Here is a 19,922-nt window from a genome sequence, read left to right on the forward strand (position 1 = left end):
AGTTATCAAAGAAATCTTCCTTCCTGATCTGCCTTTTCCACTTTCTGTATAATTCCACGCTCTGTTTCTTTTCCATCGAATTTATCCAATTTTTACCTTCTCTGTTTTTCACCTGTTGCTTAACGCTCTTTATTTCTTCGTCCTTGTGACCAGCGTACTTACTGGTTAGTTTCCTAGTTCTTTTCCTCCATTGTGAGTCAACGCTGTTTAGGTTTAGATATTTATATACTTTGGCTGGCCATCTGTTACTGTCCAATTTCCTCAGGCGTTCCTCGTATAATATTTTACTCAGAGCTTCCCGTACTTCGAAAGATGCCCAGCCCATACCTCCCTGTACCGCCTCATTTGTAGTTATGCCGTGGGCCCCTAGTGCTAATCGTCCAACGGCTCTCTGATTTATTTCTAATGTCGACCGTACATCTGATTTTAGACACAAAACCGCATTTCCGAAAATAAGCCCGGACACCATAATTCCTTTCCAAATGCCTCTCAAAACCTCATAACTGCTGTATCCCCACCATGCCCTATGCTTCATTATCCCGACATTTCTTCGCCCTTTGGCCTTAAGCGATTGCTCATGCTTTCCAATGTATGCCAATCCTTCGTTTACCCATACTCCGAGATATTTATATTCTGCTACTCTGGGTATTTCATGACCTTGTATTTTAAGACCCTGATCAGTTGAGCCGTTGAAAATTATCAGGCCCGAATTAACTGATCTAAAACTGAAGCCTAGAGCGTCCCCTTCGTCTCCGCAATACTTAACTAGAGTTTGCAATTCTTCCAGACTCTCAGCTAGCAGCACAATATCGTCTGCATAGATCAAACCGGGGAGGCTTTGCTCTACCGCCTTTCCACCTAATCTATATAAGAGGTTAAAACCTAGGTTACTTTCTTGTATCGCCAGTTCCACGTTTATCATATAAAGCATGAACAGCAGCGGTGACAGAGGACAACCTTGTCTTAATCCTTGGCATACCTTGACAGCTTCCGTACTTCTTATCCCTTCCCACGTAATTTCTACTTTGTTTCCGGTATATTTCCTGTAGCAACTCTGTTATCTCATAACCGACACCTTCTTCTTTTAATATCTTCCATAGGAGCTCCCTGCTTGCGTTGTCGTACGCCCCGTTTACGTCCAGGAAGGCCAAATACAAAGGTCTATTTTCCACTCTAGATATTTCGATGCATTGGGTAAGCACGAACAGGCTATAATCTAAGCGCCTACCATTTCTAAGGACGTTCTGAAGTTCTCCGAGTATGTTGTTACTTTCTACCCATGCTTGCACCTTTAATTTCACCGCCTGCATGGCCAACCTGTACATAACAGATGTTATGGTAATCGGCCTGTAGGATTTTGTGCGCATCCTTTCTCATTTTCCTTTATAAATCAAATTCATTTTACTCTACCGCCAGCTTCCCGGAAAGTGATTATTCGTAATGGCTGTTTCAAAGCTTTTAACAAGGTTTCCTTATTTCTTGGACCAAGTTCATTAATCAGCTTGATCGGAATTCCATCTGTTCCTGTAGATTTGTTTTTAGGAATATTTTTTTTCTTCCTTTTCCAGTTTTCAGTTCTAAGCTGCTTTGTATTCTGCTATCTTGTGTTGCTTCTTGATTTGCGGAGAAGACAATATCGTCGCTCTTAAATGACTCGGCTATAACTGATGTAATGTAGTTCACTGCGTTGTCTCCCTTTAAACAATTTCCCTCGTTATCTTGAATCCAGTCCTGCTTTCCTTGATTCTTTTTACTCAGCCAGCTTATATGGTTGCAGAATTTTCTTGTTCCGCCTCTAGAGGCATTGTGTATGTCAGCCATCCAGCGATCGGTGGACTGCTTTTGTTTTACTTTGGATGAGGGCCTGTATTATCACGTTTCTTTTGTCGATATGATTCCCATTTGTGGTCGATTTCCTCCTGAGATACCTGTGCTTTCTTTACCTCTCGATGTTCCCTTGAAGCAGCCCGTCGTTGTTCAATGGCTTCCTTTTTCTTATTCCACCATCTCCTTGGCTTCCTCTTTCCATCGCAGCGGATTGCTACTTCAGTCTTTAATTTTCCTCCTTATTAGTAGTTCTACCTGTTCATAATGCCAGTCTTCCAAGGGGCTTTTCTCTATTGCTTCCCTTATGTCTGCTGCTATCTGCGCTATTTAATCACCGTTTAATTTCGCGTTTACTTTTTGTCTAAGTTCCATTTCTCTTTTCATCAAGGGCCCCATCTGCAGACTAATACGTTTATGATCGCTTCCCAGACTACACTCCCCTTCTTCGTCTATCTCTATCTTTGTGACCTTGCTATAAATTCCTTGCGACATTAGACAGTAGTCAATGCTTGTCTGCCTGTTGCGGAATTCAAACGTGATTTGTCCTTCGCATTTTGTTTCTCTATTTACTACAACTAGGTCCGGTCGCTCACAGAAATCTAGCATTAGCTTCCCGTTAGAATCCGTGTAACCATCCAGATCGTCGATGTGGCCGTTCATGTCCCCCAGCAGAATAATATCGGCCCCGTCTCCAAACGGGATTATATCGTCACTGAGACATTCAACAAAATTCTTTTCTCTCCTGCATTGGTGTCCTATTCTTAAATAAACTACCCCTAGCCATGTCTTTATGCCAGCAATTGTTCCTGTTACCCAGATATGTTCTTTACCAGATAATTCTGTTCTTTGTCAATTTGTTGCCTCGATGGATGGATGGAATATAATAGCGTCCCCTTTGAAACGGGGTGGTAGCAGTAGCTATCATGCTCATTTTTCTCCCTGTATCCTAGTTATTCTTTTAAATTGGTTAACTATACCATCATTCTATTCATTAAATTTTTGTTTCTACATTACTAACATTAAGTCACTACTGTGCTTTTAAGCCACCAATTTTCCAGTCGCTTTTGCTAGCTTCCACCGCCAGTTTATTCACCCGGCCACTGGTATCTCTAAACCCCAGAGCTTCAGGAACAGTGACTGTGGCTGCATCAGCTTCCGGATGGATACCATTGCATTCGAGTTTATTATGGTCAATTGTTTCACTCTAGTTACCACATACATCACATGCGTCATCTTCATTGTTCAATTTCGATTTGTAGCTGCGTGTTTCAAGTCACCCTGATCTAGATTCAAAAAGTAGGGCACTGCCTCTGGAGTTATCAAAGAAAGTATCCTTCCTGATCTGCCTTTTCAGCTTTCGGTATAATACCACACTCTGTTTCTTGTCCATCGAATTCATCCAATTTTTACCTTCTGTGTTTCGACCTCTTGCTTAAAGTTCTTTATTTCTCCGTCCTTGTGACTAGCATACTTAGTAGTTAGTTTCCTATTTCTTTTCCTCCATTATGAGTCAACGCTTTCTAAGTACAGGAATTTAAATACTTTCAAAGCTAGCGGAATTGACGGCATTCCAGCTGAGTTGCTTCAAAATCTCACCCATGACGCTGTTAATGTTCTGTATACATTATGTCAGCAAATTTGGACAACCCTGCAGTGGCCACAGGATTGCAGGAGGTCATTTACATCCCCATTCCAAAGAAAGGCAGTGCCAAAGATTGTTCCAACTACCGCACGATTGCGCTTATTTCGCATGCTAGCTAGGTGTTGTTGAACATCCTCCAAGGTATGCTACAGCAGTATGTGGATCGGGAGTTTACGGACGTGCAAGGTGGGTTTCGAAAAGGCAGAGGAACTAGAGACCAGATTGCCAACCTTCGCTGGATCATGGAAAAAGCAAGAGAGTTCCAGAAACCCATCTACTTCTGCGGTATTGATTATGCGAAAGCGTTTGACTGCGTAGATCACAGCAGACTGTCATGGGAAGCTCTCCAAGAGATGGGAGTTCGAATTCACGTCATCTGTTTCCTCAGAAACCTGTATGAAGAGCAAGAGGCCACAGTCAGAACTGGGCATGTTCTTACGGAGTGTTTTCCGATTGAGAACGGAGTTAGACAAGGCTGCATACTGTCACCCTGCCTATTTAACCTATATGCTGAGTGCATCACGAGGAAGGCCGGTCTGGACGAGTCTTCAGCTGGAGTGAAGATTGCTGGAAAACGTATCAACAACCTCAGAAATGCAAACGATACCACTTTAATGGCAGAAAGTGAAGTGGAACTGAAGAGACTTCTGATGCGCGTACAAGAAGCGCACTGAGTGAGAAGTCTGGGCTTATACTGAACATTAAAAAGACAAAGATCACGGTGTCTTGCCCTATCAAGTCCTGGAGCATCAAGAGACAAGAAGTGGAAGCTGTGACAGATTTTCTCTTCTTGGGCTCCAAGATTATTCCGGAAGGAGGTTGCAACCAAGAAATTAGGAGACGCCTGCTTCTGGGAAAAAGAGCCATGGCTATCCTTGACCGCCTAGTAAAGAGCAGAGATATTAGACAGCCAACCAAGATCCGTATAACTCGTTCTAGGGCCTTTCCAGTTGTGATGTATGGATGCGAGAGTTGGACTGTGAAGAAGGCTGACCGCCGAAGAATTGACGCGTTTGAATTGTGGTGCTCGAGTCTTGAGAGTTCCTTGGACTGCCAGAAGATCAAATCAGTCGATATTGTCGACCATAAACCCTGACTGCTCATTGGAGGGTCAAATTATAAAGTTAAAGCTCAGCTACTTTGGTCATCTGATGAGAAGAGAGGAGTCGCTGGAGAAAGATTTGATGTTGGGAAAGGTTGAGGGTCACCGGAGAAGGGGTAGGCAGCGAACGCAGTGGTTAGATGGCATCCTCGAGGCGCTGTAGATGAAGTTATGAGTTTTGTGATGGTAGAAAGATGAGAGACCAGAAAGCGTGGCGTGATATGTTCCTTATGGTCACGAAGAGTCGGACACGACTGAACGACTGACCTGAACTGATTTAAATACTTTAGCTGCCCATCTGTTACTGTCCAATTTCCTCATGCGTTCCTCATATAAGATTTTACTCTAAGCTTCCCGTACTTCGAAAGATGCCCAGCCCATATCTCCTTGTACCGCCTCATTTTTGGTTTTGCCGTGGGCACCTAGTGCTAATCGTCCAACGGCTCTCTGATTTATTTCTAATGTCGACTGTACCTCTGATTTTAGGCACAAAACCGCATTTCCGAAAGTAAGTCCGGGCACCATAATTCCTTTCCGAATACCCCTCAAAACCTTATACCTGTTGTATCCCCACAATGTCCTATGCTTCTTTATCCGGCATTTATTCGCCCTTTGGCCTTAAGTGATTGCTCATGCTTTCCAATGTATGCCAATCCTTCGTTTATCCTTAGCCCCAGATGTTTATATTCTGCTACTCAGGGTATTTCATGGCCTTGTATTTTAAGACCCTGATCAGTTAAGCCGTTGAAAATCGTCAGACCCGACTTAACTGTGCTAAATGTGCACAGCGTCCCCTTCGTCTCCGCAATACTTAACTAGAGTTTGCAATTCTTCCAGACTCTCAGCTAGCAGCACAATATCGCCTGCATACATGAAACCGGGGAGGCTCTGCTCTACCGCCTTTGCACCTAATTATATGACAGGTTAAAACCTAGGTTACTTTCTTGTATCGCCTTTTCAACGTTTATCATATAAAGCATGAACAGGAGCGGTGATAGAGGACAGCCTTATCTTAATCCTTTGTATACTTTGACATCTTCCGTACTTCTTATCCCTTCCCATGTAATTTCCACTTTGTTATCCCGGTATATTTCCTGTAGGAACTCTATTATCTCATAACCGACACCTTCTTCTTTTAATATCTTCCATAGGAGCTCCCTATTTGCGTTGTCGTGCGCCCCGTGTATGTCCACGAAGGGCAAATGCAAAGGTCTATTTTCCACTCTAGATTTTTCGATGCATTTGGTGAGCACGAACAGGCTATCATCTAAGCGCCTACCATTTCTAAAGCCGTTCTGAAGTTCTCCGAGTATCTTGTTACTTTCTACCCATGCTTGCACCTTTAATTTCACCGTCTGCATGACCAACCTGTACATAACAGATCTTATGGTAATTGGCCTGTAGGATTTTGTGTGCATCCTTTCTCCTTTCCATTTATGAATCAAATTCATTTTACTCTACCGCCAGCTGTTCGGAATTTGCTTATTCGTTATGACTGTTTCCAAAGCTTTTAACAACGTTTCCTTATTTTTGGACCAAGTTCGTTAATCAGCTTGATCAGTATTCCATCTATTGCTGTAGATGTGCTTTTAGGAATATTTTTTTTTACATTTTTCCATTTTGCATTGGCTAGTTCTAAGCTGCTTTGTATTCTGCTATCTTGTGTTGCTTCCTGATTTGCGGAGATTACCCCATCGTCACTCTTAAATGATTCGGCTATAACTGATGTAATGTAGTTCACTGTGTTGTCTCCCTTTAAACAATTACCCTCGTTATCTTGAATCCGATCCTGCTTTTTTTTATTCTTTTTCCCCAGCCAGCTTATATGGTTCCAAAATTTTCCTGCTCCGCCTCTAGAGGCATCGTATATGTCAGCCATCCAGCGATCGTTGGACTGCTTTATTTTACTTTGGACGAGGACCTGTACCTCAAGTTTCTTTTGTCGAAATAATTCCCATTTTTGGTCGATTTATCCCTGAGATACCTGTGCTTTCTTTGCCACTCGGTGTTCCCTTGAAGCAGTCCGTCGTTGTTAAATAGCTTCCCGAACTTCCTTATTTCACCAGCTCCGTGGCTTCCTCTTTCCATTCCAGCGGTTTGCTACTTTAATCTCCTTAATTTTCCTCCTTATGAGTTTTTCTACCTGTTCACAATCCCAGTCTTCCATGGGGCTTTTCTCTTTTGTTTCATCTATGTCTGCTGATATCTGCGCTATTTTGATCGTCGTTTAATTTTGCGTTTATGTTTTGTCTAAGTTCCATTTCTCTTTTCATCAAGGGCCCCATCTGCAGACTAATACGTTTATGATCACTTCCAAGACTACATTCCCCTTCTTCGTCTATTTTCATTTTTGTGACCTTGCTATAAATTCCCTGCGACATTAAACAGTAGTCAATGGTCGCCTGCCTGTTGCGGAATTCCCATGTGATTTGGCCTTCGCATTTTGTTTCTCTATTTACTATAACTAGATCGTGTCGCTCACAGAAATCTAGTATTAGCTTCCCGTTACAATCCGTGTATCCATCCAGATCGTCGATGTGGCCGTTCACATCCCCCAGCAGAATAATATTGGCCCCGTCTCCAGACTGGCTTATATTGTCATTGAGACATTCAACAATATCCTTGTTTTCTTACCTGCATTGGTGTCCTGTTCCTAAATAAACTACCCCTAGCCATGTCCTTATGCCGGTAATTGTTCCTGATACCCAGATATGTTCTTTACATGATGATTTTATTCTTTGGCAATTTTTACCCTGGTGTTTCGACATACCTACCCCTCCCCCCCTTTTTTTCCGTTCTCGTTCTGTTGCTCCCTTCCGAGACGTGGCCTTCTATAAACGGGGGATCTTCTAGATCCCTGAGATGAGTCTCTAGCCATTTCGCTCTTTTTCTACCTCCTTGCATGTTTATGTAGCTGATCTTAGTGTTAAATTGTTACCTCCCCCTTGGCATTTTTTGGGGCTCAGCGTCCGTTATTACACTTTCTGCTGCTTCACTTCTAACTACCTCTGTGCACGCTGTACTCACGGACCCCCTAAAAAAGCTACAGCCCGGCCTGCCAGGCGCCAGCCGATCTCTGCTCCCATTCTTCTGTTATAATGAATGCCATCTCGCTCTTTACCTCAATCCCTTCGAAACGCTTCTCCAGGCTTAAATTTCCTATGTCCTGATTAACTGCAACCTCGTCCTTTTTCAGCTTTCCGTTCGATCCTAGCACCTCCGGTACTTTGCATACAAGTATCTGCGCTTGCCTTGTTACCTCCCTGATATAGTCAACTCCCTTAGCTAAACTTACCACCACTCCTGCAGCGTCACCATTTAGGACATCGTTTAGCCCCGCGGCTACTATTAGCATACTGCGCTCTGAGGAATTTTTCACCTTCGCGCGGCGCCCTCTGGCAGCCTGAGCTGCAATCAGGGTCGACCCATGATCTCATCCTTATGATAGAGTAAATAATTCTTTTCTCCCCCTTGGCATTTTTTGGGGCTCAGCGTCCGTTATTACACTTTCTGCTGCTTCACTTCTAACTACCTCTGTGCACGTTGTACTCACGGACCCCCTAAAAAAGCTACAGCCCGGCCTGCCAGGCGCCAGCCGATCTCTGCTCCCACCCTTCTGTTATAATGAATGCCATCTCCTTCTTTACCTCAAACACTGCGAAACGCTTCTCCAGGCTTAAATATCCTATGTCCTGATTAACTACAACCTCGTCCTTTTTCAGCTTTCCGTTCTAGCCTAGCACCTCCGGTACTTTGCATACAACTGTTTGCGCTTGCTGTGTTATCTCCCTGATATAGTCAACTCCCTTAGCTAAACTTACCACCACTCCTGCAGCGTCACCATTTAGGACATCGTTTAGCCCCGCGGCTACTATTAGCATACTGCGCTCTGCGGAATTTTTCACCTTCGCGCGGCGCCTTCTGGCAGCCTGAGCTGCAATCAGGGTCGACCCATGATCTCATCCTTATGATAGAGTAAATAATTCTTTTCTAGCGAACCGTGACTGATCACTGCGGCCTGCTCCCGTGCATATCTGACGTAAAATTGTCGATTTGCGCACGGCGAGAAACTGTGTTCAGTAGCGCCGCCCGACTCACCTGTCGTAGTAGCCGCCTCTGAGGAATTTATCACCACTGCATCTCGACAGCGTGGACTCAGCTCCCGTCACTGTGTGTTTCTCCCACCAACCAGAAACTGTGCGTGCGTCTATCCAAGGGAGCGATAGAGAGATAGAGAGAAGAGACCGCTGAGAAGTTCGGTGCCAGGCATGGCTGCACAGAGGTCCCCAACCGATTCCTTGCTCTCCAAGAGCGCCAGTTAAATTTACATTTGCACTGGTAAGCGCAAATTAACCACCTGATGAGACTGACCTGTGCTCCTGAATACAAGTGCACCACAAATTTGGCCGTGCCACAACCGAGCGCGTGTTGAGAGCGCGGAACTGGCGCTTCCTCCCTCCGACGCTGTTGTTCTTGAAGTTATCGCCATCTGTTATCGTTTGCACGTGGTTGGCCTGCGCTGATCTCTGTTTCGGGCAGTCGCGGAATAGATGATCATAGAGGTCACGCTGGGAGCACTGCCTACGTGCCCTGGCATATGGAGCCGACCATCCGGCATCGTCATACCGCGTTCTAGCCGAGTCAGTGCCTCTTATCGACACTCTCACGCTCATCGTAAGGTCTTTAGCATCCGGCTTTCGTCAAATTGTTCCGCGAGGCTGGCCACTTTGTTCCGGTGCATGCTTTCCCTGTCTACTAATTTCGAATAACAAGACTCTTGCATCTGGGCTAGCTACTACGAGCTCTTCCATAGCTGTTTCAGAGAGGTCATGCTGCAGCTGTTGCAATAATAGGGAAAGTAATTTTGCAGTGGAGTTGCCAATGATTTATTACGCTCTTTCGTTGAATGGTTAAAGAGACGCCTATCCTTAGCTAACGACAATCTAAGCTCTTTCGGAACAGCGGCCTTGAACTCTGTGCTTTTCCGTCGAGAGCCGACCTAGTAGTTCCTTCGCTTTTTCATTCAGTCTGAGCAATAATCAGCCCGCTCTCCGTTCGTTTGGCACGCTGTACGCTTTTAGAGTTGCATTGTTGTCGACAAACGACCGGAGATAAGAGCCTCATTCTAGGGAATATCCAAAAGCACTCTCTTCATCATGTCGTGCATGTGTGGCACCGGTACGGCCGTTATTGAACAGTCTAGAATTCTTTTTCTACCTTGCCAATTCTGCTTCCGCAGTTTCGTTATCTGCAAACCATGCCATCTGGTGAGGGCTTTTTTTTTCTTTTGTTCATGCAACATACCGTTTTATTGCGTGTCGGTGAACTTCAGTTATGTTCTCATATCAGATATTTTCACTTTTCTTGCGCACCACATATTGTTCTTTACTATTCATTGCAATCAAGGTCACAAGAAGCGCCGATGATGCTATCACAGGGTTCCTGGGAAAACATTGAGAGCAGTGTTCATGACGGGTTGTTGCATCTGCTTCCATTGATCTCATCAACATTTAATTTTAAATTGCTTTGTCCAGGTGTACGCATCCAACACAACGGCTGAATGTGTAGACTGCTGCCGGTTGCGTATAGTGCTGGAATGTATACACGATATGCTCACACGAACCACACGGATTCACTCGGCGCGAAATGGACCGTAGAAAACGAAACGAAAACGATGTGTTTTCCCAGTCCCCCTTCTGACATGATGGGGGACAGGGAAAATACTTCCTTTTCTACGGTTCATTCCGCGCCGAGTGAATTTGTGTGGTTCGTATGTGGTAAATGCATAGTGGCGAGCTGCAGTCCACCGATACCTCCCGTGCTGAAGGGCACGGGAGGTATCGGTGGACTGCAGCTCGGTCAACGTACTCCAGGAAATAGGCATCCCGGTGGTAGCAGCAACAAAACAAAATGTTCCCTTCCGCGTAGAATACCGAGGATGGGAGCAACGGGCATCCGCCCTTTGGATGCCCGGGGGACAGCGAGAAGAGGTGCTGTGCTAAAAGCACAGATACCTCCCCTTGTCCTCCACACTCCGCGGCCAAGCGTACAGCCGGACGTCATGTCGTCCGGAACGACACATGTTCGAACCCCAGCGTCCGCAGCCCGCAGATCCGCGGAATTTGCGGTGCCGGCGCAGGGATTCGAACTCGCGTCCCCGCAAGTGCGAGCTCAGCACTTTACCCACTCGGCCACGGAGCGGCTCGATAGCTGGCTGGCTACGGCGGTGCTGATGCGTGAGAACGAGAACTGCCGTTGCGCAATGGGAATATGTTATCGTAACGAAGCGAGGCGGAATAAGTAGTTTCGCCCGTTCGCTTTCAGCGTTCCTTCTTTCCCTGCGCCGTCGCTGTATTCGACTGGGCGATGAGATGTTCAGTGTGCGAAGCTGCCTGATAAGAATGTGACAAGAATAGTTGCACAGAAGGATGCGGAAGCGAAGATGGAATCTTTGCTCAAACGACTCAAATGCAGCGCGTGGCTACTCGCAAGGAAAGTAGTAAAGGAGGGCGAAATGTTGAAAAGTAGGGATGCGCGACGGCTAAAGCCGGTTTGGAACTAAATTTTGATTAAAAAGTGAGGACTTCGAATGTTTCAGCACTATAACAGGCGTTGTCGTGGGATGAGCGTGTAGTTCCCACTGCACGGAGTAACGGCAGCGAAAATAATAGGAAAGTGAGCAGTGTATCACTCCTGCAGGCAGGGAGGTGGAAGTCAGTTTGCGTTCGTTGTATTGATTCGGGGTGAATGCCCTCATTGTGAAAGGTTTTCAGCTTCCGTATAAGCCATCCTCCGCCTCATTTCCGTGTTACTGCAAGCTCACACTACCGTCTTATGTGTCATGGCATAAGAACGAGCGTCACGCAATGCCCGCGAGATGTACGGCAGAGTTACGGTCCGCTACCGTGTAGATGTTATAGAGAATGGAGTTCACTGAACGTGAGGGGCTGCAGGTAGGAGGTCGACACATAAGGCGGTGGCACGTAACAGCAAAAAAAGAATTTGAATTTAGCACTTGGAATTTGGATGACACAACACAGGGTGGGAAACAACGTAAAAATTACTAACACAAAAGTACATGCAGCGTCATCACACAAATTTATTCAGGAAAGAAATTATGGCCAGATTTTTAATGCTGGAAAGGGTGAAACATTGCTTTGTCGAATTTATTTATAGTACTTACGGTTCATTATTAATCCTTTAATTTCTTATCATATACACACTCTTCAGCATACGGTCGGAAGTGACCGCAATATTGTAATATAAAGATCGAAGGGTCCTGGGTTGTTCGACTCGTGTCTCAGAAGAGTCACCCGACAGTGTAGCTCTTGCCACGTGTTCAGATCTTGAGCTGTCACACGTCCGGCCGTGCACACCTGCAAGAGGCATATTCGTGATGTTTCGTTTCTCCAGCGACACTGGACACTGAACAATACCAGAAATGTATGAGAACACTGGAAAAATGCGAATACATGTGCGCTGGCTGGACATCTGCAGTGTCGTTACTGTAACAATTCGCCATGGACTCTGTTGCTGTGCACATTGCGTCTCCTGTTTCACCGACTGATGACTGAACTGTAATCCTACCATTCTCGAGTGACGTTACTGGAACACCTTTTATCACACTTGTTCCAGTTCAGCAACCCTTTCGTAGAGCTCATTTTCGTCTGCCAGGAACTTGCTCACAGTAAAGTGAATAATGCCAATGAAAGCAGCATTATAGTCACCTTCAGGAGCATCAGTTGTAGAGGACGTTCTCGTGATCTCGGCCATTCTCTTTAGTTACAACCGCGTTTATTGAACGTATATGAAATATGTATGATATGTTCATGACTTCGTACTCACCAGCAAGGACAACGATAACGGTGTGCAGAAATTCGCATTGATTATCAGCATTCATCGCGGAGGAAGGAAGTGGTGCTATGTATAAATAACTCATGGTCGAAACGCACAGCAGAACGCTGTAATTCACTTCTCTGTTAATGCGGAAGACAGCAGCAGGAGCAGCCGTGAGTGCAGGATGGAGCAGCATTTCGAAAACAGCATTGACCTACTCACCAAAGCATAGCAATTTTGCGGTAATGCCGTAGTCGCTGTGTGTCCATATTCAGTACAGCAGTACATATTATATGTCACAGTTGCGTCATCTTATTGTCCTCTCATCTTGTACGAGTCCAGTGGTATGAGATCGCCATTTGCAATGCGTGCTGAAACAACTCGAAGTGGAAATTACTGTATTATTGTTGCTCTTCCAGGTGTTCCGTGCTTGTGCTCTTCACGCCGAAGAACGGCAGATCAAGGCTCGCGTGCGAAGGAAGCGAATTGAAGACTGGAATTCTAAGGTCTCGCAGTCTACGGCTTCTGAAGTCACGAAAAATTGAATGGTGTTTGAATTGTATCGATTACCGGAGTGCATTCGATGTATTTCAATTGTGTCGATTACCGAAATAAAGACACATTGCATGCACTCCGGTAGGTTTCAATAGTGTTCAGTAAGGGAGTGCATGCGATGTAACGTGTCGCATTCGTTTTCAAACGTGTCACTTTCGTTGCGGCGGTTAGTGGAGTGCATTCGATGTAACGTGACTCTTTGGTTTTCAATCGTGTCACTTTAGTTGCGTCGGTTAGTGGAGTGCATGCGATGTAACGTGACTCTTTGGTTTTCAATCGTGTCACTTTGGTTGCGTCGGTTAGTGGAGCGCATGCGATGTAACGTGACTCTTTGGTTTTCAATCGTGTCACTTTGGTTGCGTCGGTTAGTGGAGCGCATGCGATGTAACGTGACTGTTTGGTTTTCAATCGTGTCACTTTGGTTGCGGCGGTTAGTGGAGCGCATGCGATGTAACGTGACTCTTTGGTTTTCAATCGTGTCACTTTGGTTGCGGCGGTTAGTGGAGCGCATGCGATGTAACGTGACTCTTTGGTTTTCAATCGTGTCACTTTGGTTGCGTCGGTTAGTGCAGTGCATGCGATGTAACGGGACTGTTTGGTTTTCAATCGTGTCACTTTGGTTGCGTCGGTTAGTGCAGTGCATGCGATGTAGCGGGACTGTTTGGTTTTCAATCGTGTCACTTTGGTTGCGTCGGTTAGTGCAGTGCATGCGATGTAACGGGACTGTTTGGTTTTCAATCGTGTCACTTCGGTTGCGTCGGTTAGTGCAGTGCATGCGATGTAACGGGACTGTTTGGTTTTCAATCGTGTCACTTTGGTTGCGTCGGTTAGTGCAGTGCATGCGATGTAACGGGACTGTTTGGTTTTCAATCGTGTCACTTTGGTTGCGTCGGTTAGTGCAGCGCATGCGATGTAACGGGACTGTTTGGTTTTCAATCGTGTCACTTTGGTTGCGTCGGTTAGTGCAGCGCATGCGATGTAACGGGACTGTTTGGTTTTCAATCGTGTCACTTTGGTTGCGTCGGTTAGTGCAGTGCATGCGATGTAACGGGACTGTTTGGTTTTCAATCGTGTCACTTTGGTTGCGTCGGTTAGTGCAGTGCATGCGATGTAACGTGACTCTTTGGTTTTCAATCGTGTCACTTTGGTTGCGTCGGTTAGTGCAGCGCATGCGATGTAACGGGACTGTTTGGTTTTCAACCGTGTCACTTTGGTTGCGTCGGTTAGTGCAGCGCATGCGATGTAACGGGACTGTTTGGTTTTCAATCGTGTCACTTTGGTTGCGTCGGTTAGTGCAGCGCATGCGATGTAACGGGACTGTTTGGTTTTCAATCGTGTCACTTTGGTTGCGTCGGTTAGTGCAGCGCATGCGATGTAACGGGACTGTTTGGTTTTCAATCGTGTCACTTTGGTTGCGTCGGTTAGTGCAGCGCATGCGATGTAACGGGACTGTTTGGTTTTCAATCGTGTCACTTTGGTTGCGTCGGTTAGTGCAGCGCATGCGATGTAACGGGACTGTTTGGTTTTCAATCGTGTCACTTTGGTTGCGTCGGTTAGTGCAGCGCATGCGATGTAACGGGACTGTTTGGTTTTCAATCGTGTCACTTTGGTTGCGTCGGTTAGTGCAGCGCATGCGATGTAACGGGACTGTTTGGTTTTCAATCGTGTCACTGTGGTTGCGTCGGTTAGTGGAGTGCATGCGATGTAACGTGTCTGTTTAGTTTTCAATCGTGTCACTTCCGTTGCGTCCGTTAGTGGAGTGCATGCGACGTACCTGTCTCTTTCGTTTTCAATCGTGTCACTTTCTTTGCGTCGGTTAGTGGAGTGCATGCGATGTAACGTGACTGTTTCGTTTTCAATCGTGTCACTTCCGTTGCGTCGGTTAGTGGAGTGTATGCGATGTAACGTGTGACTTTGGTTTCGTCGGTTAGTGCAGTGCAGTGCATGCGATGTAACTTGTCTCTTTCGTTTTCAATCGTGTCACTTTCTTTGCGTCGGTTAGTGGAGTGCATGCGATGTAACGTGACTGTTTCGTTTTCAATCGTGTCACTTTGGTTGCGTCGGTTAGTGGAGTGCATGCGATGTAACGTGTCACTTTCTTTGCGTCGGTTAGTGGAGTGCATGCGATGTAACGTGTCACTTTTGTTGCGTCGGTTAGCGGAGTGCATGCGATGTAACGTGATTGTTTCGTTTTCAATCGTGTCACTTTAATTGCGTCGGTTAGTGGAGTGCATGCGATGTAACGTGTCTGTTTAGTTTTCAATCGTGTCACTTTCGTTGCGTCGGTTAGTGGAGTGCATGCGATGTAGCGTGTCACTTTGGTTGCGTCGGTTAGTGCAGTGCATGCGACGTACGTGTCACTTTCGTTGCGTCGGTTAGTGAAGTACATGCGACGTACGTGTTTCTTTCGTTTTCAATCGTGTCACTTTGGTTGCGTCGGTTAGTGGAGTGCATGCGATGTGTGTTCTGTATCCGTTACGTTTCCGGAAAAACAAGATACATATCAGTGCATGCGACGTACGTGTCTCTTTGGTTTTCAATCGTGTCACTTTCGTTGCGTCGTTTAGTGGAGTGCATGCGACGTACCTGTCTCTTTAGTTTTCAATCGTGTCACTTTGGTTGCGTCGGTTAGTGGAGTGCATGCGATGTGTGTTCTGTATCCGTTACGTTTCCGGAAAAACGAGATACATTTTCAATCTCAGAACATATCAAGCCATTTAGAATAACAATCGTAAAACAACGGAACCCTAACCGGAATGAGCGCATTATGCAGGTAAGTAGAGTCAGAATTTTAGGGGACAGAATAGATAGAGCAATGAACGCTTACCGTGCTTCCGTTCTCGTTCGCAGGTTGCGAGCAGCCTTGACGCGCCCGTGCCACGGACTCCAACTGATGAGATCGTGACTAAAGGCAATCTATGCTTCCCCACAACGGTGGAATGAGCGATGGCATCCTGCATAATGGGTAGTACCAAATTTCTGAGCAGAAAAAGCTTGAGATTAACAGATAACAGGAATGAAATACTGCATTGCAGCTCTGAGTAGCATCATTCGGTGTGAGACAGTCAATGGTACGAAGCAGGACAGAATATTCCAATTGCGCATCTAATAAAGTGCAATATGTGGAACAAATTAATATTAAACCAGCCAGTCTATACGAAGAACCGAAATATTCACATACTTCCAAATGTAGCGATAAGAAGCTAAAGAAAAAAAAAAACCCTTCAGAAACCAGTAGTGATTATCTACGTAAAGAGAAAACGAATGAGCCAAGGCGTTTCGGGTAAACAGTGAATCTGTACTAAGCATAACAAATGGCTTCCCCTGAAAATAATGTAGGTAACCGTACGTAAGAACACAACAAACGTGAAGACTAGTGAACTTCAATACAGTGATCAAATAATCAGTGGCAGGCTGACGTGGGGAACCTAGTAAAGAGTGCAGTGCAATGTCAGCATGCTCGTTTTGGTGACAACATTCCCTCTATGCAGGTATTCAACTGTGACTTCCTGACCGAGCATATCTAGATCGCAGGCACCATTCCATGAGCGGGAGCTACTGGACATTCAAGTATTGATCTGCAAGTCATCTGTCGCTGCGCTGGTGCAATCAGCAATATTCTGCTCTTCATACTGTTCCGCCAATACAGCGAGACATCGCATATGATTCGTGTATGTAATCCCTGAAGAAATTGCCTTTCAATGCGGCTTTTAAGGTATCCAGAAGTAACTACAAAGCAATCATGTAGAACCACGGACAGCGGATTTGGCGGTGACTGGTCGAATGTCTGACGGAGTGTAGATGCGGAGAACACACATGCTGTCCTCTGTACACGGAACTACGTGCCATCGGAACTTCTAGCTGTAACAGCATTTCCCGCTTTACGTACTACGAAACAGTACAGTGTTATTGTTCACAAATAGTAGATTCCCTGAATTACGACTCCGTCTCAGTTATGCTGTGCTTGCACTCGCATGTGCATAGTGAACGATCTTAACGTCACATTTGGGAAGTCGATCATATTACGGAATACACTTCGTATACTTCCATTGCCTCTGTATCAGTTTGCCTGCACCAGCGGAAGTGGTACAGCGATGTGATCTCGCTGACCAGCCAATACCACCTGCTTGTACGCAAATTCATCCCGAATAAACTGGAATTCGGATTCAGGAGGCCGGTTTGTATTTGTCTGCAATACCTGCAATATCATTCAATGATGTGAGTAAGGACCGAATCACTACACGCTCACTGTTCCGGATGCTGTTGCAGTTATTTCGTAGCGACGCTGAATTAGATTAGGACAGACCACTGAGATCACCGCTGATGTGCGAACCAATTTCTGAAATTTTGTAGGCCATGAGATATATATTTTTTACAAGGTACTTCGGTTTCTCAGTCTGTCCACGGTAGCGTGCCCTGAGCTGGGTCACCTGGCGGCAACGATCAGCAATATTGTCGAAACGAATGAAGGCGCCTATAAATCCAGCCATTCCCACCGTTTAATACCTATCTCGTCACTTGCAGCATCTGTTCGAAGCCTCTGCAGGCAATGCGTATTCTATCATTGTAACGGGTAGCTAATGCTAGATTTCTGTGAGAGACACAACCTAGTTATTATAATGAAGGAAACCAAATGTGAAGGGCAAATCACCTGGGAATTCCGGAACAGGTAGACCACCGTTCACTAATGTCACAGGCAATTCATAACAAGCTTGCAAAAATACAAAATACAAGAAGCTGGTCATATGGACGACGAAATACAGAGCGTTAAGCAACAGGTAAAAAAAAAAATACGGTAAAATGTGTATAAAATCGATGGAAAATAAAAAGAATGTGGAACTATACCGAAAGCGGAGACAGCAGATCAGGAAGGAAGCCTTCTTTGATAACTCAAGGGGCAGTGCCCTACTTTTCGAAGCAAGACCAGGGTACCTTAGAACACGCAGCTACAGAAAGGAAGTTGACAATGAAGATGACACATGTTTTGCATGTGATTACGCTCCTATATTCCATCCATATTTGCAGGGCGCACATATTCAAACTGCACGACATCTGGTGTTTAGCTTGCAATTTTCATTACAGTGAAATGTCACGTTGCGCGTACGATACTTTTTATTCGTCTTCACTCCCAGGGTTCCATACGTAACAAGCTGCATCCGGGGCTGCTCAGTAACAGCAACCAATGCGCCTTTACTAGAATATTGCAAAGTACAAGGCCGCACTATTTTCTTCGTGCAGGGTTCCCCATTCTGTTCGCCGTATATCACGCAGTCGCAGACTGGCACGAGCCCTTCGTAGCGCGTTAAGCTGCATAAACCCAAACAGGCGTTACAGTATCACTGTCGCTCACACCAGCGTAAATGGCCCTCCAGTGCATGTGCGTTGTCGTGATTGATAAGCGATAGTTGCGCCGAATTCGTATCTGGCACGCGCAATCTGAACACTACTGCTGCTCGGTCAGCAACCCTATCGCGCATGCGATTACGATCTGCCGTCCCTTTCTTCAGTTGCAGATGCTCTTTTCACACTTTCGCGCGTCAGTAGCAGTACAAAGTACGACGCACTCGAGCCGCTCCGTGGCCGAGTGGGTAAAGTGCCGAGCTCGCACTTACGGGGACGCGAGTTCGAATCCCTGCGCCGGCACCGCAAATTCCGCGGGTATGCGCGCTGCGGACGCTGGGGGTCGAACATGTGTCGCTCCGGACGACATGACGTCCGGCTGTACGCTCGGTCGCGGAGTGTGGAGGACAAGGAGAGGTATCTGTGCTTTTAGCACAGCACCTCTTCTCGCTGTCCCCCGGGCATCCAAAGGGCGGATGCCCGTTGCTCTCATCTTCGGTATTCTACGCGGAAGGGAACATTTCTTTTTGTTGCTACCACCGGGATGCCTACCTCCTGGAGTACGTTGACGGATCTGCAGTCCACCGATACCTCCCGTGCCGAAGGGCACGAGAGATATCGGTGGACTGCAGCTCGCCACTACGCATTTACCACACACGAACCACACGAATTTACTCGGCGCGAAACGAACCGTAGAAAACCAAATGAAAACGATGTGTTCTCCCTGTCCCCCATCATGTCAGAAGGGGGACAGGGAGAACACATTGTTTTCGTTTCGTTTTCTACGGTCCATTTCGCGCCAAGTGAATCCGTGTGGTTCGTGTGCGCGTATCTTGTCGATGAGGTGTATACATTCCAGCACTAAACGCAGCCGGCAGCAGTCTGCACATTTAGCCGTTGCACTGGATGCGTACATCTGGACAAAGCAATTTAAAATTAAATGTTGATGACATCAATGTAAGCAGATGCAACAACCGGTCATGGACACTGCTCTCAATGTTTTCCCAGGAACCCTGCGATAGCATCATCGGCGCTTCTTGCAGCCTTGATTGCAATGAATAGTAACGAACATTCTGTGGTGCGCAAGAAAAGTGAAAATATCTGACATAAGAACATAACTGAAGTTCACCGACACGCAATAAAACGTTATGTTGCATGGACGAAAGGTCAGCCGTTTTCGCCACTCACCAGATGGCGTGGTTTGCAGATAACGAAACTGCAGAAGCAGAATTGGCAAGGTGGAAAAAGAATTAGAACTTGCTAGACCGATCAATAATGGCCGTACCGGTGCCACACATGCACGACATGAAGAGAGTGCTTTTGGATATACCTGAGGAGGAGGCAATTATCTCTGATAGTTTGTCGATAACGATGCAACTTTAAACGCGTACAGCATCCCAAACGAAAGGAGAGCGGGCTGATTATTGCTCAGACTGAATGAAAAAACCAAGTAACTACTAGGTCGGCTCTCGACGGAGAAGCACAGAGCTCAAATTGTCGTTAGCTAAGGATAGGCGTATCTTTAACCATTCAACGAAAGAGCCTAATAAATAATTGGCAACTCCACTACAGGATTACTTTACCTCTTATTGCAACAGCTGCAGCATGACCTCTCTGGAA

General features: G+C 45.9%; 1 protein-coding gene across 2 annotated transcripts in view; it reads left to right on the top strand.

Moving 5' to 3' along the window:
• LOC146181708 (uncharacterized) overlaps positions 1-17,129 on the top strand; it is a 29,245-nt gene extending 12,116 nt beyond the window's left edge. For both annotated transcript variants that reach the window (XR_014700015.1, XM_084575536.1), the window contains exons 3-5: positions 12,827-12,913; positions 15,813-15,927; positions 16,454-17,129. Coding sequence is in view for 1 of the 2 variants with exons in the window: in XM_084575536.1 (XP_084431662.1) it covers positions 12,827-12,913; positions 15,813-15,905 (180 nt within the window). In the remaining variant the exon portion in view is untranslated. The remainder of the gene's footprint in view (positions 1-12,826; positions 12,914-15,812; positions 15,928-16,453) is intronic.
• The last annotated feature ends 2,793 nt before the right edge of the window (positions 17,130-19,922 follow it).

This window comes from Amblyomma maculatum, chromosome 8 (genome assembly GCF_055883805.1).
Source record: "Amblyomma maculatum isolate TAMU_Amacu chromosome 8, ASM5588380v1, whole genome shotgun sequence".
Taxonomy (NCBI): Eukaryota; Metazoa; Arthropoda; class Arachnida; order Ixodida; family Ixodidae; genus Amblyomma; species Amblyomma maculatum.